The sequence below is a fragment of the Mobula birostris genome, chromosome 16, assembly GCF_030028105.1.
Source record: "Mobula birostris isolate sMobBir1 chromosome 16, sMobBir1.hap1, whole genome shotgun sequence".
In the NCBI taxonomy this organism is placed as follows: Eukaryota; Metazoa; Chordata; class Chondrichthyes; order Myliobatiformes; family Myliobatidae; genus Mobula; species Mobula birostris.
The window spans coordinates 23,511,059-23,536,862 of NC_092385.1; the positions used below are offsets into that span (position 1 = coordinate 23,511,059).

At 41.2% G+C, this 25,804-nt stretch overlaps 1 protein-coding gene across 2 annotated transcripts in view; it reads right to left on the reverse strand.

The window, feature by feature from the left end:
- Positions 1–25,804, reverse strand: part of LOC140210846 (ERC protein 2) — an 880,422-nt gene that overhangs the window by 421,765 nt on the left and 432,853 nt on the right. For both annotated transcript variants that reach the window (XM_072280109.1, XM_072280108.1), the window contains one exon: positions 162–302. In XM_072280109.1, the coding sequence (XP_072136210.1) occupies positions 162–302 (141 nt within the window). The remainder of the gene's footprint in view (positions 1–161; positions 303–25,804) is intronic.

Consider the following 25,804-nt stretch of genomic DNA (forward strand, 5'->3'; position numbering starts at 1 on the left):
GAAGATGCAACATTGCTTCACTTATTCTTCCAGTGAATTTGGTGAATTTTGTAGAATCAGCCTTGGTGGCTTTGTCTAAGTGCCTTGAGTTACCTACCTATCTGTAGCGACAGGGCTAGTTACTTTCCTTGCATGCAAGCCGTAATGCCCTCTGTACCAACCTCTTTTTCTGCCAGTTCAGCTTGCAAGTTGTTAATCTTCTCTTTAAGATCTTTATTTTCTTTTTTATATGATTCGACCTCTTCCAATCGCTCACGGTCATCTCTTTCACGTTGTTCCTTTAGACGTTCTATAATTCTCTCCTATAAGGAGAAAAGTGATTCTGTCAATTAAAGGCAATCTAAGTACTGACAATGAGAAAAACAGCAGACACTGGAAATCTAGAGAAACATACAAAACGCTGAAGGAACTCAGCAGGTCGCAGCATCCATGGAGGAAAATGGACAGTCAATGTTTCAGACCGAGACCTTTATCAGAACTGGTCCCATTTTGTGACAATGAATGCCTAGATTTTTATTTTATAAAAGAGAATCATAGAAAATCAGCACAGAAACAGGCTCTTTGGCCTCTGAGTTTGCTCTGAACATCAATCATCCTTCTAATTAACTCTCCCCAGATTATCATCAACCACCCCAGACTCTACCACATGTCAACACACTAGGAGCAATTGACAGTGGCCAATTAACCTAACAACCAGTTGGGATATACAGTAGACTTGACATGTAGAAGGAAACCATTGCACAAAGAAGCCGCCCAAGTGAATATAGGAGACAACAGTTAAAACCCAGTCTCTGGCACTGTGAGGCAACAGCTGTAGTGGCCGTGACACCCTACCACCCAAACAGTAATGCAAGAAATTTTATTAACACATTACAGACAGACGCTGCAAGCTGCTGTTAATATGAATCTTACAATTACAGAATGCAATAAAAGTTTCCATAATTTATACATTATAAGTGCTTCAGTCAATATTTTGAGTGGTTAAAAACATTCGCATGCCATCATATGAAGTTATTACTTCACTACACTGCTGAAATTTTCGGTCAGCACAAACTCATGAACATATTACTATTCTGCTGAAATGTCATCAGTTTACAATATTTCCAGCATTTTCTGTTTTCATGAAAAACATTCTGTCTAATTCTTCCGTTTACCATGTCCAGATTATTTTATTTTCAATAAAAGATTACATCGAGCTATCCGTGTTTCCAAGAGATTGAATCTAACAATTGCTAACTTAAAGCAGTATAATAATAACAGCTATTAGCAAAAACACCTCATTTAGAAATAACTGAATCTGGTCATTATAAACTGTAGAGACCACAGAAGTATCAGTTCTAATCATGGAATCATGTAATTGAGTTCTGAAGTCATTGACTATAATGAAGCTTTCTGAAAAACCTTAGGTGTTGGGGGGCGGGGGAGTAGCGAGGGAAAAACAAAGTTGAAATAACGTTGTATATTATAACAAGGTTCTGCTATAGGCCTTAGCTTCAATAACCAAACCACAAAAATTTATACTTAAAAATGTAATCAGGCAGTTGGTTTTGTGTTGCCAAAGCCCTTGAGTGCTTAAAGAGAAAGCACAGACAGGGCCTGATCCCTGACGCAAGCTTACTCTTTGGCAAACTCTGATAATCTTTACATAAGGGCAACTGAGAGCTGCTTATGGTGAATTTGCTATACCAAGGTACATACTTAGTTAAAGAAGAAAATAAAACATACAAGTTATTGGACATTAGTTCTGGTTCAGATGCGGCCTCCTCTACATTGGTGGGACCGCTTTGTTGAGCACCTTTGTTCCATTCGCAAAAAGCAGGATCTCTCAGTGGCCAACAATTTTATTTTTTCTCCACAAGCCCATTCCGACATATTGGTCCATGGCCTCTTCTACAGCCATGATGTGGCAATACCTCATATTCTGTCAGGGTAGCCTCCAACCCGATGGTATGAAAATCAATTTCTCCAAGTTACAGTAACTTTTTCCCCTTCCACTCTTCTTCAATTCCTAACTCTGCACCCCCCGCCTCTTCTCTTCCCCTCACCCTGGTGCCCTTCCTCTTTCCCATTCTCCCATGGCCCATTCTTCTAGTCCTGTTTCTTTCCAGCCTATCACCGCCTAGATTCTTACTTCATCCTCCCCTCAGCCACCCACCTAGCTTTACCTATCACCTTTGAGGATGTACTCCTTCCCCTTCCCCAACGTTCTTATTCTGGTTCCTTCCCCCTCACTTTCCAGTGCTGACGAAGGGTCTCGGCTTGAAATATCAACTGTTCATTCATTTCCATTAATGCTGCCTGACCTGCTTAATTCCTCCAGTATTATGTGTGTGTATGCTGCTCTGGAACATTGCTTACTCATTCCACACATGCTTTGGAATGAAGCATTCATGTACCCCAAGATATTGCAAAGCTCCAGCTACCCCTGTAACAAATTCAGATAAAAATGAAGAAGCATCTGCTCCAAACAGAAAAAGGTTATGTTCACGTAACTATGTGACTTACAGATGCATTTGAAAACCTTGATATTTATATCTCTGGCTACCCAAAGTGAAATAAATATCTATTTTTTTTCTGGTCCAACGAAACAGATGTGGGAGAATTGGTAGAATTAGACAGTCCAATTTTTAAGATATTATCATGTCAAATCTGAAAACATAATGCTAGTCAGATTTTGAAAAATTATTGGCACAGGATATGAATCAAGATGGTGTTGTGAGGGTCCACAACTCTGTTGACTGGGGAAAACGCACAGCACAATTTCCAACTTACCCATAATCCAACAAGATGTGATATAGTTAACTTCAAATTGAACAACAAATATGGACAAAGTTGCAATAAATCATCCATAGGACAAGTATCATAGTCAAGGACAGATCTTGGACTCTGCCCAACTCACACATTTTTTTAAGACCAGGTCACCAGTTACCAGCTATCAATGAAATTGACAATCACTTCATCTTATGTAGTCATACAGCAGGGCGGAGCTAAGATGGTGTTAGACAGTGACTTACTCGAGCTCATCTGTGGGAACAGCTTACTTCTACCTTTAATGTCTCTCTTTTTCCTTTTCAAGGTGGATGGGGCTCTGTTGAAGAACCTGACCTGGAGCTGCACTCAAACTTTTGTTCTTTGCGGCAATGGTTCCTGCTCCCAGGCTTCACTGACCAGCCGATTTTCAATATCCCAAGGGGCGCAGCCTAGAAGATAAGTGCACCTTCAGGGTTCCGAGGCTTCGTGGTCCTGGGGATGACCCAATTCTATGCCGGTGTTGTCGACTGAAGCATCCAAGGAGAAATCAGAATATTGGGAACAGTGGGTCTGATGTCGGGGGCTCTGTACTTGTCTCTCATTGGTGGGGGAGATTTGTTGCTGATTCTCGAGTTGGAGAACTCAGAGAAAGTGTGTAGAAGACTTTAACACTGTAAATTAGTAAGTTGTCTTGTCTATGTCTTCCCTCTCGCTGAGAGACACCGCTCTCCCCTTTACTGGGGGGGGGGGGAGGAGGGAGGGAGAGGGAGAGGGAGAGGGAGAGGGAGAGAGAGAGCGCGCGCACGCGCCTGTGGTATGTCGAATTGTCAGGTAATTGATTAGTTTTTGTTGTACTGCAGATTATGATCTTTCTTGGGTCTCTGCTATTTTGGCTTGGTGAGTAAACGGTGCTAATGCTTTTTGCTGAAGTGGGGAAGGGGAGGGTTAATGCTTTGCTGTTGCTTGTGCGTAGAGGTCAGGGGGCTTTGGGGTTCTAATGTTTTTACTGTCACTTATTCTTTGGGGCACTCTATTTTCATGGATGTCTGCAAAGAACAAGAATTTCAGGTTGTAATTTGTATTCATTCTCTGATATTTAATGGAACTATTGAACTATTATGGGGTCAAAGGAGCGATGCTAACTGCAGGTATAAATATGAATTCCTTCTTCAATGGTACCCTATTTGTTTTAATTATATGAAACAGTAAATCACTGTCAGTGAATTTGAAGAACAGTATGTAAAATGTCATACTTTTGCAATTGCACTACTGGCTGAATTGGAGTCCCCAAAATGCAAAATGAAAAATGCAAAGTAGTATTAGAAGCAAAGGGGCTGAGAAAATGTCAGATGCAACTATGAGCTATATAACAAATAGTAATTGTTTATTATATTCAAAGAGTTGCATTTATATGCATTTTTAATTCAAAACAAGATTCAACAATTCAGTTAGTTATCAATTAACAATGTCCTCTAATGACTCAAGTTCAATCCGAACCTGCAGTGTTGCCTGTATGGAGTTTGCATTTTCTCCCTGCGACTGCATCCTCTAGTCTAGGTGTTCCTGTTCTTCTCATAGACGTACATTTGGGGCCATCCTCTCTCAGTCATACCTCCCAAAGATGTGCAGGTCATTAGGGTTGCAGCTTGTGTGAGCAAGTGGCAGAATCTTGGAAGTGCTAATGAATATATGGCTTGTGTACAATGGGTGTGGATGGATGCACTGTGGCTGGCGTAGACTCAGTGGATCGAAAAGGTCTGAATGACTCACAAGAACATGAGTCATGAGAACACCAGCAAGAATAGGCCCTTTGAGCCTACTCCACCATTTAATAAGATCATGGATGATCCTGGCTGTGGACTCAGCTCCATCTACCAGCTTTTTCCCCATAAATATTAATTCACCTGCTAAGCAAAAATCTACCTGTGACTTAAATGTAATGAAAGAGGTAACATCTACTGCTTACCTGGGCACAGAATTCTACAGGTCCACTATTCGCTGAGAAAAGCAGTCTCCCATCTATTCCTCCGAATCTTGAGCTATGTCCTCTAGTTTTAATTTCACTCAGCAGCAGGAATAGCTTTACTGCTTCTATCTTATCTATCCCTTTCATCTCCTCTCAATCTTCTGAATTCCAGCGAGAATAGTCCCAGGTGACTGAATGTCTCCTCATAGGTTAACACCCTTCATTTCTGGAATCAACATCGTGAACGTTTTTTACATCACCTCAGAAGCTAGTATGTCCTTCTTTAGTTGCAGCACAACCTCTCTGCTGTTAAATTCAATCGCTCTGTTAGAAGGCCAACGTTCCATTTACCTTCCTGATAACCTGTGGCACCTGCAAACCAACCTTTTGTGATTCATGCACAAGCACTCTCAAGACCCTCTGCACAACAGTATGCTGCAAACTTTCAGCTAAAGATCATTTGATTTTCTATTTTTCCTTCCAGAGTGAATGACCTCGCATTTATCCAATGTTGTGCTCCATCCGGCTTGAGACGTATGGGGTGTCCAGGGAGGGAGAGCATCTCTGGTGAAGGGGCTTGCAATGTCCATTCTGCAATAACCCAGGGAGACTCCAGATTGTGCAACATGTTTGTACCACTGGAGGTTGAGAGAGTGGCCTGCCCCACTTTAATAACCTTCCTTTTCCACTTTAATAACCGTCCTGCACAGGTCTCCTGTCATCGTCAGATGCAGCGGACAAATACCACTCCACCTGCCGTAGCCTTGCTCACTCACTTAACTTATCAATATCTCTCTGCATCCTCTGCACAAATTGCTTTTCTACTCAGTTCGGTGTCATCTGCATTCTTAGATGCACTACAATAAGCACCTTCATCCAAATCGTTAATGTACATCATCATGAGCATTTGCAAAGCAAGCACTGTTTCTTGTGGCACTCTACTCACCACTGACTGCCAAATAGAGAAACACTCATTTATCCCAACTCTCTGCCTCAACCCTATTGGTGAACCAATCTTCTATCCATGCTATTAACATCACGTACCCCCTTTGTCTTATGGTTAGGTCTTTTCTGCTGCACCTTATCGAACACCCTTTGGAAATCCAAGTAGACATCACCTAGCTGTTCCCCTCCATCCACTGCATTTACGATATCCTCAAACAACTCCAGTAAGTTTGTCAGACAGGAGCTGCCCTTTCTGAATCCATGTTGTGCCTGCCTAATAGAACCACTTTTATCGAGATGTTTCACTATTTCTTCCTTAGTGACAGCTTCAAGCACTTCTCTGACTACAGATGTTCAGCTAACTGGCTTATAGTCACCCATCTTTTGCATACATCCTATTTTAAATAGTGGAGTACTATTTGCTGTCTTTTAGGGCCCCATGACAAAATCCAGGAATGAAAGGGTTACCGTATGAAGAACATCTGGCAGCTCTTGGGCTGTATTCCCTGGAGTTCAGGAGAATGAGGGGGAGGGGATCTCATAGAAACATTCCGAATATTAAAAGGCCTGAACAGATTAGATATGGCAAAGTTATTTCCCATGATAGGGGAGTCAAGGACAAGAGGGCATGACTTCAGGATTGAAGGACATCTATTTAGAACAGAGATGCTGAGAAATTACTTTAGTCAGAGGGTGGTAAATCTGTGGAATTTGTTGCCACGAGTGGCTGTGGAGGCTAAGTCATTGGATGCATTTAAGGCAGAGATAGATAGGTTCTTGATTACTCAGGGCATCAAAGGGTATGAGGAGAAGGCAGGGGAGTGGGGATAACTGGAAGAATTGGATCAGCTCATGACTGAATGGTGGAGAAAACTTGATGGCCTGAATGGTCTACTTCTGCTCCTATATCTTATGGTCTTACGGACAACTGCTGTTCCAGTCTTCCATTCTTCAGATATTTCTTGGTTTATTACATGTGCCACTGCAATGTTATTATTCAGTGGCTTTGAAACAACTCCCACCAGTGATATTTTTCCCCTTTACTATTCTTAATCTCCACCCAGATGGACTTAACATTCTGCTCTTTAAACCTTACATCATCCTTCACCATCACCCTGATCTTATCCTTAATTAAGAGCACTACATGACCTGCTTTACCTTCCTGCCTCTCCTTCCATATTACTGGATACCCTTGTATATTTAATTCCCAATCATTTCCACCCTGCAACTACATTTCTGTAATGGCCACTAAATCTCATCACTTCATGCCACAAATTCATTGACCTCAAAAGTATAACTTGCTGTACATTCCCAAACCAAAAGCCGTGGATGAACCAGGAGGCACATCATCTGCTGAAGGCTAGATCTGTGGCATTCAAGGCTGGCAACCCAGGTCTGTACCAGAAAACCAGGTATGACTTGCAGAAGGGTACTTCAAAGATGAAGAAAAATTTTAAACGAGGTTCAAGGCGTCATCGGATGTACGATTGCTCTGGTAAGGCTCTGAAAACTTGTGCCAACCAACTGGCGGGAGTATTCAAGGACATTTTCAACCTTTCACTACTAAAGGCAGAAGTTTCCACTTGCTTCAAAAAGGCAACGATTATGCCAGTGCCTAAGACGAATAATGTGAGCTGCCTTGATGACTATCGCCAGGTAGCACTCACATCTATAGTGATGAAATGCTTTGAGAGGTTGGTCATGACTAGACTGAACTCCTGCCTCAGCAGGAACCTGGATCCACTGCAATTTGCCTGTCGCCACAATAGGTCAATGACAGATGCAATCTCAATGGCTCGTCACTCGGCCTTAGACCACCTGGACAATGCAAACACCTATGTCAGGATGCTGTTCATTAACCACAGCTCAGCATTTAACACCATCATTCTCACAATCCTTACTGATAAGTTACAAAACCTGAGCCTCTATACCTCCCTCTGCAATTGGATCCTTGACTTCCTGACCAGAAGATCACAATCTGTGTGGATTGGTGATAACATCTCCTCCTCACTGACGATCAACACTGGTGCATGTCAGGGGAGCGTGCTTAGTCCACTGCTCTACTCTCTCTATACCCATGAGTGTGTGGCTAGGCATAGCTCAATTACCATCTATAAATTTGCTGATGACATAACCATTGTTGGTAGAATCTCAGATGGAGATGAGAGGACGTACAGGAGCAAGATATACCCACCTAGTGGAGTGGTGTCACAGCAACAATCTTGCATTTAATGTCAGTAAGACATGACAGCTGATTGTAGACTTCAGGAAGGGAAAGATGAAGGAACACATACCATCTTCATAGAGGGATCAAAAGTGGCGAGAGTGAGCAATTTCAAATTCCTGGGTGTCCAAGATCTTTGAGAAGCTAACCTGGTCCTAACATATCGATGCAGCTATAAAAAAGGCAAGGCAGTGACTATACTTCATCAAGAGTTTGAAGAGATTTGGTATGTCAACAAATACACTCAAAAACTTCTATAGATGTACCATGGAGAGCATTCTGACAGGCTGCATCACTGTCTGGTATGGGGGGGCGGGGGTGCTACTGCACAGGACCGAAAGAAGCTGCAGAGTGTCGTAAATTTAGTCGGCTCCATCTAGGGTACTAGCCTACAAATTACCCAAGAGATCTTCAAGGAGCGGTGTCTCAGAAAGGCAGCGTCCATTATTAAGGACCTTCAGCACCCAGGGAAAGCCCTTTTCTCACTGTTACCATCAGGTACGAGGTACAGAAGCCTGAAGGCACACACTTAGCGATTCAATAACAGCTTCTTCCCCTCTGCCATCTGTTTCCTAAATGGACATTGAACCCCTGAACACTACCTCACTTTTTAAATATATATTATTTCTGTTTTTGCACAATTTTTAATCTATTCAATATACATACACTATAATTGATTTATTTATTATTTTCTTCTTCTTCTACATTATATATTGCATTGAACTGCTGCTGCTACCTTACCAAATTTCATGACACGTGCCAGTGATAATAAACCTGATTCTGTTTCTGATTCATATTCTATTTCTTATGTTTCATAATGTACAAAGACAAAACATTAACATAGCTTTTCTGGGAGACACAGCAGAATTTCATCCCAAGGTAGAAACCACACAGTAAAAGTAGGATGAGACAGCCATGGCAAAAGAGGGAAGTCAGAGGGAACATAAAAGTAATAAAGTAGTAATAAAATGCAGATTAGTGGGAAGGCAGAGGATTGGGAAGCATTTAAAAAACAGAGGACAACTAAAAGAAAGCCATAAGGAAGGAGAAGATGAAATACGAGGGTAAAGCAGCTAATAATAAAAAGGAAGATTGCACAAGGTATTTTTGGATGCATCTGGGGTGACAGAGAGGCAATAATGGACATCCGACTGCTTGAAAATGACATGGGAGAAGTATAAATGGGGAACAGAGAGATGACAGAGGAAATGAATAGGTGCATTGTATCCACCTTTGCAGTGGAAGTCACAAGCAAAGTGCCAGAAATTCAAGAGAGCTGAGGCAGAGGTGAGTGTAGTGACCATTTCCAAAGAGATGGTGCTGAGGAAGCTGAAAAGCATGAAAGTGGATAAATCAGCTGGACCAGATGGACTATACACTGAGGTCTGAAAGAAGTAGCTGAAGAGACTGTGGAGGCATTAGTAGTGATCTTTCAAGAATCACTGAGTCGGGGGGGTCCCAGAGGAATAGAAATCACAAACATGACCCCTCTGTTTAAGAAGGGAAGGAAGTAAAATATGGGAAATTAAGACTAGTTAGGCTGATATCTGTGGTAGGTAAGATTTTAGTGTCCACTATTAAAGATAAAATTTCAGATAACTTGGAAGTACATGATAAAGATACTAAAGATAAGGAAAAATACTAGCATGGTTAGAAGATTGGCTGACTGGCAGGAGATGAAGAGTGGGAATAAAAGGGGGCCTTTTCTAATTGATTGCCGGTGATTACTTGTGGTCCGCAGGAGTCGGAGTTGGGGATCACTTCATTTACGTTATATGCCAATGATTTGGATGATGGAATTGATGGCTTTGTGGCCAAGATTGTGGATGATACATAGACTGGTGCAGGGGCAGGTAGCAGGAAGTCTGCAGAGGGACAGATTGGGAGAATAGGCAAAGAAATGGCAGATGGCAATAGTGTAGGGAAGTGTAAAGTCATGAAATTTAGTAGAAGGAATAAAGACGTAAACAACTTTCTAAACAGGGAAAGAATTCAAAAATCAAAAGTTCAAAGAGACTTGTCAGCATCGCAGATTGAATTAGTGGTGAGGAAGGCAGTGTTAGCATTCATTGTGAAAGGACTAGAATCCAAGAGTGAGGATGTCATGCTGAGGCTTTACAAGGCATTTGTCAGACTGCACTTAAGAAAATTGTAAGCCGTTTTGGGCCCCATAACTAAGAAAGGATTTGCTGGCATTGGAGAGGGTCTAGAGCAGGTTCACAAGAATGATTCCAGTAATGAAAGGATTAACATATGAAGAGCATTATATGGCTCTGATATAATGGCTCTGCTCCATCAGGCAGTGGTCGGCACGTAGTGTCCTGCAGGCACTGCAGGAGAAGGATGTGATGGACACAGTGGCGTGGTTCCCTGAGCAGACCGTCCAGTTCATCTGGCAAAATGCCTCATCGCCAGATCTCACAAACAGGCACAAAGACCTCGCCTGGCTGGCGGTGAGAGGGGCCCTCCCAGTCAGATCCCTCCTGTACGCCCGGAACAGTTCCTCCACACCCCACTGCCCACGGGAGGACTGTAATGGGGTGGAGTCGGTGGCTCACCTCTTTGCACACTGTGGGTTCGCAAAGAAGGTGTGGAAGAGAATGGAAGGGACAGTACTAAGATTCATGCCCAGCAGCTGCGTTACCGAGGACTCCGTGATCTACGGGCTGTTCCCGGGGACGCACACGGAGACCAACATCCGGTGCTGCTGGCAGATCATCAATTCGGTGAAAGACGCTCTTTGGTCGGCCCGAAACTTGATGGTCTGCCAGCTGACGGAGATGTCCGTGACTGAATGCTGCCGACTGGCACACTCTCGTCTGCAGGAGTACGTTCTGAGGGATGCACTCAAACTTGGTGCAGCCACCGCGAAGGCCCGGTGGGGAAGGACCACAGTTTAACGTTCATCACCCATAGGAGGGGGAGAGGTTGGGTGGGGAGGAGACCTACCCTCATCAGCGGTGTGGACAGATAATCAACATGGTGCCCAACGAGTGGGTGGAATTGTTAATTTGGGAAAGTATTAGAGCCATTGCCTGCCTTTATTGTTGAAAATTTTGATTGTTAATAAGTCTTAACACTTGACCAAGAGTTGAGAGTAAACGCATGATTTACTGTAAACATCTTTCATTTGTAAATGAACAGAGTCAACGCAAAATTTTATTGTTAATAACTGTATTGAATAAGGACTCACAGTCAACGAATGGTTTTCTTTTTCTGTATGTAATTATTTTTATTTTGTAATATTTCTGAATAAAGTATTTTTGGAAAAAAAAAATTATATGGCTCTGACCCTGTACTCGAAAGACTTGAGAAAAATAAGGGGTGTGGTGGGGGGGGAGGAATCTCATTAAAACCTATTGAATATTGAAAGGCCGAGATAGAGTGGATGTGGAGAAGATGCTTCCTATAGTGAGTAAGCCTAGAGTCAGAGGGCACATCCTCAGAATAGAGGGACATCCATTTTGAACAGAATTGAGGAAGAATTTCTTTAGTCAGAGGGTATTGAATCTGTGGAATTCATTGCCACGGACAGTTATGGAACCCAAGCCATTTAGTACAGCGGTCCCCAACCACCGGGCCGCAAAGCATGTGCTACCGGGCTGCGACGAGAGGATATGGTTTGGCGATAGGAGTCCGCTGCACCTTTCCTCATTCCCTGTCATGCCCACTGTCCAGCTTGAACGCACACGAGGTCATTACGCACGCGTCATCCATGTCAGCGTGGGAAGGAGATCAACTCCTCGAGCTTGCAAATGACGGCGGGCTGAAAAGTATGTTTGACATAACATCTCTGCCGGCATTCTGGATCAAAGTCAAGGCTAAATATCCTGAGATAGCCACGAAAGCACTGAAAACGTTGCTTCCATTTCCAACATACCTCTGCAATGAATGCAATGAAAACTAAATTGCGGAATAGACTGGACATAAGGAACCCCCTTCGAGTATCGCTGTCTCCCGTCACTCCTCGATGGGACTGTCTTGTTGCAGGGAAACAAGCCCAGGGCTCCCACTGATTCAGCGATATTGGTGTGTTGCAATGATTTTATATGTTCATATGGGGAAAATATGTGCTGTGTGTTTAATATCCAAACGTTACTTAAAATGTTATGATGCTATTGACTTATATAACCATATAACAATTACAGCATGGAAATAGGCAATCTCTGCCCTCCTAGTCCATGCCGAACGCTACTCTCACCTAGTCCCACCGACCTGCACTCAGCCCATAATCCTCCATTCCTTTCCTGTCCATATACCTATCCAATTTTTCTTTAAATGATATCGAACCTGCCTCTACCACTTCTACTGGAAGTTCGTTCAACACTTACTTCAAGCTCCCCTGATAATTGACAATATTGGTGTGTTGCAATGATTTTATACGTTCATACGAGGAAAATATGCGCTGTGTTTAATATTAAATTCGTTAGATAAACCCTTTTAGAAACGAAATTGAGTGTATTAGCCACTCATCACCTATATTGCGTTCGTGATTAACACACCCCCCCGAACAGAATCGCCAAAAACGATTTGTAGAAAAAATGGGCACATACACGCATGCGCAAATCACGCATGCGCACTGGTGCCCGCGCAAGGCTTCATGGCCATTGTAGTCTTTCTCGGGGGTAAACCCAACGTATTTGACTGCTACTCTTGTCCGTTTGCAACTCTACACCCCCCCACCCCCCCACGGTCAGCCAGTCCGCAAGAATATTGTCAATATGAAACCGGTCCGCAGTGCGAAAAAGGTTGGGGACCTCTGATTTAGTATATTTAAAGCAGAGGTTGATAGTTTCTTGATTAGTCAGGGTGTCAAAGGTCATGGGGAGAAGGCAGGAGAAAGGGATTGAGAGGGATAATAAATCATTCATGATCGAATGGCAGCGCAGACTCATTGGGTCAAATGGCCTAGTTCTGTTTTTCTGTCTTATGCTCTTATAAAATAGGGTGATGTCAGCTTGGTTTTTCCAAAGGTAGAACATGAATGAGAAATTATTTGAGGACATAACAAATAGGTTGGGCAAGAGAAACAGTGGATACTATTAGCTTGGATATTCAGAAAGCCCTTAGCAGCTTTGTGTGCAGCACCTTGTCAAACAAAATATGAGTCGATGGTGTTACAAGCAAAGTACTAGCATGGATAGCTAACTAACTAGCACATATTGGCTAACTGACAGAAGGTAGAGAGTTGGGACCACAGGTTTTCATTTAATATATTAATGATCTGTATCAGGGAACGGATGGTATTGTGGCCAAGTTTGCAGACAATAGCAAGATAGGATTGGGACAGGAATAGGATGCAGAGGAAGGGAGTCTATAGAAGGACTTGAACAGGTTGGGACTGTGAGCAAAGAAGTGATAGATGGAAAACAGTGTAGGCAAGTGTGGGGTTATGTACTTTGGTAGGAAGAGTAAAGATAGGAAGAGTAAAGACAACTTGATGGTACACAAGGACTTGGAAATCCTAATTCAGAATTCCTTTAAAGATAACTTACAGATTGCGTTGGTAGTAAGGAAGGTAAATGCAATGTTAGCATTTATTTTAAAAGCAAGAATATAAACTGCTGAGGTTTTAATGTGTTGGTCAGACCAGTTTTGGGCCCCATTTCTATGGAAAGACGTACTGGCCCGAGAAACAGCCCAACAGATATTCACAAAGCTAATCCTGCAAATGAAAGGCTTGACATATGTGGGCATTTGATGGCTTTGGGCCAGCTCTCAATGGAGTTCAGAAGTACAAGGCAATAATGAAGAGGGCATCTTATTGGAACCTACCAAGTACTGGAAGGCCTTGATAGAAAGATCTTTTTCATGTCAACTCTATTAGTAGAAGTTGAGGGCATGATAGCAGAGCCTCAGAATAAAGCCTTGACTCTTTAAAAGTGAGATCAGGAAGAATGCCTTCAGCCAAAGAATGGCAATTCCCTAGAATTTATTGCCAGGGGGCTGTGCGGGATAAGTTATTGGATGCATTTAAGGCAGAAATTGATAGGTTCTTGATAGGTAAATTGGGAAAAGGTGGAAGAACGGGATTATATTTTTAAAAGAAATCAGTCATGACCGAACAATGGAGCAGAGCAGAATCAGTGGGCCAATTGGCCTAATTCTGCTCATATATCCTATGGTCTTAATTTTCTTACATGGAGACAAAGTTAGGAAGTAGTGCTACAAAGGCCATGGTGGTCATCCTATCCACAGGTCAAGTTAATAAATGTAGCAAAATGCACTTGTTATCTGAAATATTATTTGCATTCCCACAAGTCTGTATTTTTGTAAATCATAAACAAAGAAATGCATACTGTAATATGAAAGAAAACAAGCAGAGTTGTTAATGAGCTATAAGCCATCAGTACAACTTGCAAAAAGAACGTGATCTTTATAGTTTTCAATTTTCTCTGGCTTCTACCAGCAACTCTACTTTGGTGGGATAAAATTGAGGAAGTGCATTATAACGAAATAAGTTAAAGCTGAAAAAAAAGCTTGAACGTTGCTCAATTTTACTGGCAGTTCTGCATGGTATTCCTGGAATTTCTAACAAAATGCTGGTAGGTTTCAGGACTCCCACTCAACCATGACAGACCTAAATTCACTGGTCAAACTCCACAAACTATTTACTGGCTCCCCTTGGAGACAGTGGTGAAGCAGATACTTGGAAAGTCTGCTCATGAATCCTTTATCAGATCCAACCTCCAGGAGAACCCATGAACCCATTAATTTTAATGAAATATAGAGCTGCAGACAAATAAGAAAGAATAGAAAATTATTCTTCATTATTACTCAGGCTACTATTTTCATTGTTTCCATATTTTCAACATTCTTCTTTTTCAAGATGTTCGAATGAATAATTTGATTAATTTCAAACAACTGTTTATGAACCTCAGATATTCAGAATTATATAAAAAATAGGATGGCTATAACAGAACAGCAAAGCTGCAGTGGGACATTGCTTGCAGTCAAAAATTTCTACAGGGGTTTCACGGGTTCGAACTTGTTCACATCAGCCAGATTTGTTGTTCAAAGCTCTGTTGTTACTCAGACCCCAGTCACTCAAGTCTGGAACCACTTGGTCTAGTGCAGTGTTTTCCAACCTTTTTTAGCCCAACACCCCTCTAAAGCACTTTCATATTTGCCAACGCTCCCCCCAAAGCACCTTCATACCTGCCAATTCTCCTCTTAGACACAATGTACTTTCCAGCACCCCCATGGGGTAAAAACATGGCTAACATGAGAAAAATGATTCTGATTTAAATTTTTATTTGTCTTTAAACCTAGCTTATACAGCAGCTTCGATATCAATGTGATCCTTGAACTTGATGGATTTTAGCAAGAGTTGAAATATCTGATTCCAATTATAACAGCAAAAGCCTTAAGTCCCCACACGTAACAATGCCCAAATGGTTTCTGTTTTTTTGTGAGTATGTGGTTCACTATATTGAAGCCTCTTTCAACAAGGTAGGGAGATGGAAATGCAATGAAGAGCAGTTTGGCTCTTCTCCAGAGACCAGGAAACTTTGTATGACAATGCAGCCACATACTACAAAAGCCAACATTTTTGAAAGGCATTTTTGCTTCATTGTTCTGAATTTCGATAATTTCTTCTTGCAAGCTCTCTTCCTGTTCTTCTACTTTGCAAAGAAATGGGCTAATTACTCAGTCTGGAATTTCCAGATTGTTCAAATCCTTGAATCAATTCTGAAAATTCTTCTTCTGTGACTGCAGGTGTAAGCAGTACTCTTGCAAATCAACGTCCGTGGAAGTGCTATACTTTCCATGCAGGGAAACTCTGAGAACGTTCTTCTCCTAATGTTTTGCTTATATATTTCAAATTTTACAATAAAAGTGGACACTGCACTTTTTGCCTTGATTCAATTGAAATTCTCACCTTGCAATTTCATAATGTTCATTTTGTTATACAGACTGGCTATGCCACATCGCCACATAGAAGTTCAATCTTGTTTCCCAAGCTCTTGTTGACTTTGTGCAAAAATTCAAACACAGCATCAAGAAGATCAAAGAAACAATTTAAGCAGCAGTCTTTTGACAACCAATGCACTTCAGTGTAAAGAAACAAGTGCTCAAACTCTTCATCATTATCTTGGCATAACTGGTGAAATATTCTGCTATGTAATGGATGAGCTTTAATTTTGTTGATAGCAGATATTACAAGAGTCATGCTTGAAAAAAGTTGCTGGCTAAGATTTTTAGCTGGGGGATGCTGACGATGAATTACACAATAGATTGCAAACAGACTTGGATTTTTTTTTTCCATAAGTGCCACTAAACCAGGATAGCAACCATCATATATGGTGCTCCAACTCTTGAATAAGAAATCAAGTTCGTAATCAGAATACCTTTATCGTCAATATACATTTTGACCTCATCATACATTGATTCTCAGCTGATATTTGTTTTTAACTTTTTACAAAAGAGAATCTCTTCATAAACTTTTCCATTTTTGATAAACCATACATATACCATTAGCAAAGCCTTGTTGTCTTACAAAGTTAACTCATCCAGTAGTATCCGGAATTTTGTTTTTTGTAGCTCTGCACATAGTTGATACTCAACGTCTTCACTCATTTTGTCAATAAAATGACACCACAGAGTTGTTACTCAGAGGAAATGATTTTAGAATACTGGTATGCATTTTGACAACAGTGATGAGTGCTTCTGGTACAGCAGGCATATTAATCTTTCGCCAATTGTATGAGATTTTCCACACTTTGCTATCATTTTGGAAATGTTATAAGATGCAATGAGACCATTATCAGAGTCATTTTTAGCTTTCTTAGTAAATGATTTGGGTGTGCAATACATTTCAAATGCTCCTTTCATCTTCTGGAACTGAGTATTACCACAAGTAGTCTTTTCAGGGTGACTTTTACAGAAGTGTTCCTGCGATCTTGATGGCTTCGTGGTTTCATCAGTCAGTACAGTATTACAAATAAGACACATCATCTGATGGGAACTGAATAAAACCATAAAATCATATTGCAGATATGTAACATTGCGTTGACACATTTTCTGTAGTTTCTGTTTCTTTGTAGGATTAGAATTCAAGGCTTCACTGCCTTGAGACTCAGAGATCACGCCGTATGTATTTATCCATCATTAAAAGGGATAAATTAAAATAGAAAATTAACACAAACTGGGTATGCCTATCAGATATTGATGATGTCAGCGCATTGACATGGATGGAACGATGGTAGCAGCACACAGAGGAATGGTGAGGTGAAGATGAAGACAATCACAACAGCGAAAATTAAATTGACAAGGATTCAGATTGGAATCTGACTGTTAGTCAGAATAGAGTTGATTTTCGGCAAGTTACCTTTATACTATTCCAGTTAGCTCGAATGACCAACCACGTAAGGTCTCATAATCCCCAAAGATGGTTCTTGACCTCACATATGAAGCCGAGGTCACTTTAAACACCTCAAGAGGAACCCTCAGGGTCGACAAGTTCGCTGATCAGCTCTGTTTCACCACTTGGTGCCAGCCAATGCTGTATTATTGTGCGACCTGTTTTCTGTAGATCTGCAGGGGAAGTTGAGAGGGTGTACTTGACTTACCAATTGTTAAATTGCATGAACTCAGTCCGTGCCACGAGTCAAGGGGAAGTGTTGGGTATCATGACTGCTATGTTATGCATCCCCAATAACATCGGTTTGATTGGTAAGGTCGAATGGGATTGCTGAATACCAGATACATTGTGACAACGAATGCTCTCTGCCTGCAGAGCCATGGTCCTTCCTGTCTTCCAATGCCTTTTTTTTTGGAAGTGCCTGCTCTAATAACGGTCAGTCAAGTCTTGCACCTCAAGTTAGAGTGCAGCTTACCTCCCACCCCCACTCCAAGAATCTTGAACATCCCGATGACTTCTATTTCCTCTAACGTCCCTTGAGGACATATAACCGCCCCCACTGGGAATCATTGGTCTAGTGAGACCAGCTTTCCAGAACCAAAGGCATCAATTCTGGTAAAGAGAGGAATGTAGCAGAGAACACAAATGGCAGGCAACACTCAGTAAAATCTGGACCAAGTACTGTCAATTCTCCACTACATGAAGCACAACAAAACATGCACAATTTAAAGAAATGCAAGGATGATAAACAGGGAAACTAGAACATGGGAACATGAAACAAATTTACAAATAAAACCCACAAATATTCAGATAGGTTTCAGGAGTGGTGGTGATCTGCTGTGCTCCCTGTATCATTCTGCAATAGTCCAAAAAGCTGAAACACGTCAATCTTTTAATGCTCCAAAACCCAATGGTTTCTACGAGAGAACTGAATAACCATGTTTGCTGATGACACAAAGCTTTGTGGGAAAATGAGAAGGATACAGAGGTGTTAATAAACACATATGGATTCATCATTATTTGAAATACGGCCCACCTTTTCTCTTCCTGCCAGTGGTGGAAGCAAACAACAAATGGCAGGAAGAATGGAATACAGTGGACATTGTTCAGATAGCTAGATGATCCTGACTTTGCTGATGATTTGGCACTACTGTCACACAGCCATGCCCAGATGCAAGAGAAAACAGATCTTCTAGACTCCACATCATAGAAAATAGGGTTACACACCCATGTAGAGAAAATACTAAAAGTAAATGCAGGAAACAACAGTTATCCTGAGAAATACTCCTCCAGAAGAAGTTGAGTCATTTGTCTATCTGGGAAGCATTGTCAACAAGGAAGGAGGTACAGATGAGGATGTAAAGACCAGGATCCAAAAAGCCAGAGGAGCCTTCATAATACTATGTCCAGTTTGGACGGCAAAGGAAATAAGGCTAAGAACCAACTTCAGAATCTTCAACTCAAATGTCAAATCTGTCCTCCTATATGGCCCTGAAACTTGGAAACTGACATCAGAAGTAATCAGAAAAATCCAGACCTTCATCAACAAATGCTTGCGTCAGATTTTGGGGCTAACATGGACAGATTATGTGAACAATACAGAATTATGGCAAAGGATCAATCAGACACCAATTGAGGCAGAGATCAAGAGAAGGAAGTGGTGCTGGATGGGACACACGTTGAGGAAGCCCCCAAACAGTATCACCAGACAAGCTGTCACATGGAATCCTCAGGGCAAGCGTAATCGAGGTAGGCCCAAGTCCACATGGAGCAGGCAAGTGTTAACCAACGCCAGGAGAGTGGGAATGACATGGTCACAGCTGGAAAGATATGCACAAGGCAGGTTGATCTGGAAAGAGGTTGTTGATGGCCTATGCCCACAAGTGAGTTGAAAGGCAGAAGAGAGAGAGAGAGAGGGAGAGAGATGGTGGCCAAGTAAGAATGTGGCCTAATATTAAGAAATATTGAATCATAAAACTGTTAAGATACAAAAGGATGCCATTTTAGACCATCAAGTCTATGCTGGCAATAAATGAAAATGAACTTTTCTGGAGATCCTGGAAATCTGAAATAAACACAGTAAACGCTGGTAACACTAACTACTCAGACAAGGTCTGTCAAAAGAGGTTCCAGTTCTGACACAGGGTTTAGAAATATAACTCCTTCATTGTTCCCACAATATGCTATGCAATTTGTGCCCATGCTTTAAAGAGGACCATTTAAAGAATAAGGTACATAAGCATCTGACACATCTTCCTTATAAAATTCATGGTTCACAACAGCAATGATTCAAATTCTGTGTCTCCAAAGTGTAGCATTACCAGGCTTATCAAAGGAAAGAGGAAAGGTTACAATACGCTAGATACCACTTTTCACTTCCTCAGTCCAAGGAGAAGCTTGGTGACATAGACATATATAAACCTTTCAAAGTAGTAAAATTGCCTGGGAAACTTGTTAATAGCTCATGTGAAATTTTGGGCTTTGTGAGTAGATGTATGGAATACAAAAGCAAGAAAGTTACCTTTAAAATCATTGATTAACTTACTATTAAAATGCTGCGTGAAATTCTGATCATCAAATTTTAGGGAGGAAGGAAAAGCACTATATGTAATGTAGTTAAGATAGCGTGGGTGATTGTCTTGGATGTTTCTCTTGCAATCACAAGATCTTGTCGGACAATGATGATCTAAGATGCCGCAGACCTGCTCCCTTATTTGGTGGTGAGACAAGTGGCGCAGGAGCTGTGTACTCTTGGTTGTAGCGAGGGCTAGTCCTCAAGCCGCGGGCTTGCCTGCTGCTGTAGTCCAGGTGAGGACATGCCGGGGGTGGTGCAGTGTGACATCTGTGCTTGGCTGGGGGCTGACCTCACCCATCAGTGCTGCCCTCCAGTGTTCGATCAGAGGAATGACAGGCTGGATGGTCAGGAACTTTGCCATCAATTTGCAGGGCATGTCGTTCAGCATCTTGGTCTATATATGTGTTTTTTATTCCCATGGCTATATTTTTTATTGCTTGCTATCTTGAATGTGCTGTGTTTGTTTTGCACCCTGGCCCCAGAGGAACGCTGTTTCGTTTGGCTGTATCCATGTATGGTTGAATGATAATTCAACGGTTTGACTTGATTGTTGATGCTGAGGTCAAGAGGATATTTGACCTCACAATAAAGTTCACAAGGCCCTTATTTCTTTGAATACAGTAGACAGAGAAAATCTATTGCATTGCTAGAGGTCTATAGGACCAGAAAATACATATTTATTACAGCAAATCTTTTATTTAACCTAGCAGTCATAATATGCAACACTGTGTCCAAAATTGTGGTGGATGCTGGCTCAATTGTAGTTTTTCAAAATAGTATATTAAACATTTGAAAAGGTAAGGCCAGGAGAAGAGAGCAGAGCAATATGGTTGATTGGACTACTCTTGGTCTTACTTTCACAAATTTATCCTTCCCTATTAACACATGTTGGAAAGAAATTATTGTTGATCAACGAGCATAAAGTTAACATAAACGTTAAAATTAATACTCACTTTGTGAAATGAATCTACTGACTTCACTTCTTATGGTAGGCACAACATGCTTAAGAATTCTTTAAGTAGTAAGCTGTTTCTAAAAGATAATGCAGCAGGTGTCAAATTCATGTTTTGCTTTTATACACTCACGCAGTGGCCACTTTATTAGGTACAGGAGTGGAACCCAGTGTGGTGCTGTAGCCCATCCACTTGAATGTTCTTCTGCACACCACTTTTGTTCTGCATGGTTATCTGAGTTACTGTTGCCTTCCTTTCAGCTTGAATCAGCCTGGCTATTCTCCATTGACTTCTCTCATAAACAAGTCATTTTTTGCTTGCAGAACTGCTGCTTCCCGGATACTTTTTAGGATTTTTTTTTTGCACCATTCTCTGTAGACTATAGCGACTGTTGTGCTTGAAAATCCCAAGAGGTCAGCAGTTCCTGAGATACTCAAACCACCCTGTCTGGCACCAATCATTCCACAGTCAAAGCCACTCAGATCACATTTCTTCCCCAATTCTGATGTTCGATCTCAATAACAACTGAACCCCTCTGCATGCTTTTATGCATTGAGTTGCTGCCACATGATTGGCTGATTAGATATTTGCTTCAATAAGTAGGTGTATAGGTGTACCTAATAAAGTGATCAGCGAGTGGAGATATAATGTTTGAAACAGTGTGCTTATAGCTCACTGCCTCTCTCACAATTCTAGGATGGAATGTGTTATTAATCACATTTAAATTCATCCAACATTTCCAATAAAATCCCTCTATTCATAGTTATGCCATATTGGACAATCTGTTGTTCTTTCATATTTGCGAGGCTTTCATGTATTTACTCTCTTTCCATCTTTACAAAACTTCAAGAGTTTTTCCTGTAGAGATGTTTGTTAATCTCTTTTTATATACCTTCTAAATACTTCTGAACTTTGCTTCACTTGTGTTTGAGTTATTCCACTGGGACGGGCTCCACCTGAAATGTGATGAGACCTGGATCCTGGCGAATGATATAACTGGGGCTGTGGACAGGGTTTTAAATTAAAAAGCGGGGGGTGGATTGAAAAGATTGGAGAAGTACAGATAAAGTAAAAGAGAAAAGGGCAGATAAAGATAAAGTAAGAACAAAAGTTAAAAAACAGAAAAGGTGGAGTGCAGAAGTCAAGTGCAAAAGAAACAAAGATTACTAGATTTTAAAAGCACAATGAGTATAAGGGCACTTTATCTGAATGCCTGTGGTATTCAGAACAAGGTCAGTGAACCTGGGGCACAAAACAGTACAAGGGGGGCATGATTTAGTGACCATTACAGAAATATGGTTACAGAGTGGAGAGGAAAGGGAATTAAATATCCAAGGATATCAAGTAATATGGAAGGATAGGTAGGAAAGTAAGGGAGGTGAGGTGGCACTCTTAATTAAAGATGAGATCAGGCAATAGTGAGAGACAACACAAGATTCAATAAGTAGAATGTTAAGTCCATCTGGCTAGAGGTTAGGAATTGTAAAGGGAAAAAAATCATTGGTGGAGTTGTCTATAGGCCACCGAATATTGTAATAACATTACAGTGGCACAGGCAATAAACTTGAGAGATATCTGAGGCATGTAAGAATGGAACAGCAGTTATCGTGGAGAATTTTGACTTGCACATAGATTGGGTGAATCAAGTTGTTAGAAGCAATCTTGAGAAGGACTTCATAGAATGTATATGTGATAACTTTCTTGAACAACATGTTAATGAACCTACAAGGGAACATGCTATATTGGATCTGGTCTTCTGCAATGAGACAGGTAAAATTAGCAATCTTGTAGTTAGGGATTCTCTTGGACAGAGTGATCACAGAATGATTGAGTTTCTCATACAAATGGAGGGTGCAATAGTTTGATCTAAAACCAGTGTATTATGCCTAAACAAGGGAGACTACAATGGGATGAGGGAAGAGTTGGATAGGGAACACAGGCTATATGGTGGGATGGTAGAGGAACAGTGGAAGACTTTCAAAGGGATTTTTCACCACGCTCAACAAAAGTATATTCCAGTTAAAAGCAAGGACAGTAAGGCTGGGGAGAGCCAGCCATGGATAACTAAGGAAATAAAGGAAGGCATCAAACTAGAAGTTCATGTATACCAAGTCGGCAAGAGTAGTGGGAAACTGGAAGATTGTGAAAACTTTAAAAAGCAATAAAGAACCACTAAGCGAGCAATAAAGAAAGGGAAGATAGATTATGAAATAAATTAGACTGGTAGGTAAAATAAGAATAAGAATGATTTTTAAAACCATTTAATTTGATACTGTTTATAAAATTTCCAAACGTTTTAATGGTCAAGCCTTAATTTTTCTGAATATGTTAAGTGGGCACTTATTCTCAAAAATACAGTAACCTGATGTCTTTCAAGAAATTTTAGTGTTGATTCTGCAAAATACTAGTTTCTGAAATTGCAGTTTCTGAAGGGCACCCTGGACAGCAACTTCTGTAATTTCATGTTTAAATGTATGTGCTGTTGCCAAAACTTATTGACTGATCTATAGCATGAGAATGTTGAGCATTGTTGAGTTCACCTGTTGATAAAAAGAATAAAAATTCATCTAAGATGGAAGAATAAGAGCAAGTAAACACCCTAAAACAGAGCTTAATCCATATAACGAACTCACTATACTGTATGTAGCCTGCCACTAATGGTAAAAAGTATAGGCATTGTAAAATGATACATTTGTATTCTTCCAGGCATTCTTCAGTTTATACAAGAGTTGCATTCATGGAAATCATAAAGTGAAGCAGCTGGAAAAAATGCATTTTGGTGCTATCATGGCACTTTTCTTTGCAAGAGCAAGAAAGAGGGTTACAAATGAAGGACACGTAGTAAAGAGTCTAATAGTGTTTTAATGAAAATCTATAAACAGAACATTCATAAATCTAGGAACACTCATACTGAATATTACTCCGTGTTGAACAAAGATTTACAAATACTTCTAATGTTTAAAAAAAAATCACGATTTTGGCAATAGATCAAATTTACAGCTTTAAAGTCCTTTAGGTTTTAAAGACACAATTTTTGCTGTTTCCCGATTAAACAGTACACATCAGCCTGATGCTTCAGACCATGAGATTCAGGGCCTTCAGATCAGTAGTAATATTGCTCTTAATGCTGGTAACACAAGGGTGTGTAAGACTGGAAGTACAGTATATGTATTTAGCTCAGTTTTACTCCTTGATGCATCAGCAAAAAATTGCTGCACCCTCCTGCTGTATCCAAAATTGGAATTCTGAGATGTAGCTTGATTGCACCAAAGCCACTGACAAGACATTACATTCGGAATTGCTTTCTATCAATTCTAATATATTTCAAAGCTGATTTCAAACAATAAGTTTACTTCAATGATAATGGAACAACTTTGGTAGTAGACAGCAAAATATTAAAGGCAAGGGATTAAGCAAGGTCAGAGATTTCAAGAAGATGCTGATACCTTCTTCTGGATGTGACTTAGTCATAACATTTAAAGTGGGACAGCTCAAAGATTCAGTCAGATGTCACTTACTTTCTATATTTGGTTTATTAGTAAAAAGAGCCAAAAGCAGCACAGGGACTAATCAGAATATAGATGCTGACACAGAAAGGAGAACCAAAGGAAATCGGAAAAAGGTAACATGAGGTGCCTTTGTAAGCATGACAACAATGACATCAAGGAACTGGTGGACTCGTAAGGGTAGGGCTCTCAGTAATTCTAGACGGACGGTTAACTATTAATCGCTTATTACTAAAATGGCTTCTCTGAGGTGTTATATCAAAATGGCTTCTCATACTGTTAACTGCTGAGCAAGGGGTTCTTTGTAACTGCAATGTTTGGGTTATACAATGTGATAATGGAAACTGTATTCATTTGTTAGCCAATGGAAGTCATGTTCTGTTATCTTGTATATATGTGCTGAGTTGAGGAGCGCGGGCTTTTTCGAGAGGCAAGCAGAGAGGACGGACGTGTGAGGGACGGACGAGTGAGGAACTGACAGCGGATACCGGACCTCGGGGATTCGGAGGATGGCCGGACGTGGTGGATGGAATCGGAGGCAGGAGCTCCAACGTATTAAAATATTATTTGCACAAGACTGATTAAGTTACTTATGTGGCGCCTTTTCTTTTAGTTGTTGCTACTAACCCATCACCAAAAATTTGCTATAAAGTATAATCCTTTACTCGCACGTTGTATATTGTTTCATATTTGTGTCGTGGCTGATCATTGGGTGACTCACACCTTATCCACACCAAAGCATTTGCACTGGTTGGCGGGGTCGACGGCTATTCACCCAAAGCAACGGGAGTCAGTGGGGCAAAGACCGTTACATTTGGGGGCTCATTCCACGGATTTGAATTCTGTCAGGATAAGGGGTAAGTCGCCCGGGTTAAATTAAAAGGGATGGACGCAGATAAGATTGAACTTTGGTGTGAGATCGAGGATGTCCCGGTTAATCATGCCTGCATATTAAGTGGGGTGGATATACGTACCCCCAATGATGTGTTAATTCGAGGTTTGAGTACGGTCAGAGCTATCGGTAAGGTTGAGATTGTAAGCAGAAAGATTGGTAAAACGGGGACTCAGCCTTCGTGCTGAGACAGATGGGTGCTGACATCAAGGAATTGGGACTGCCCCCGTCTATTGATGACGTGGGTGAGGGGGGGCCATGGGGCGCGCATGCTGTCACAGAGGAAGGGTTTGAAGAGACACCAGAGGAGTTGTCTGAAGCCAGGAGTAGAGGTTTTAGAGAGCAGGTCCAATCGTTTTTGAGGGATGAAGGGAGGGAGTGGTCAGATTTGGAGAATGTAATTCGTTCTCATTCCTCACGGAAGGGGGAGGGCTCTGAGTTGGCCTCTGCCATTAACTCTTTGGTGAACCGGGCGGTGGGTCCGTGACAGAAGTTAAGAATTTTCTCAGGGTGGACCCCCATCCTCGACGGGGAGGATGATTACGAGACCTGGGTAGAACATTCCTCTCAGTTGCTAGGTGAGTGGCAGTGTTCTGAGGAGGAGAAGCGGCAAAGATTGGGGGATAGT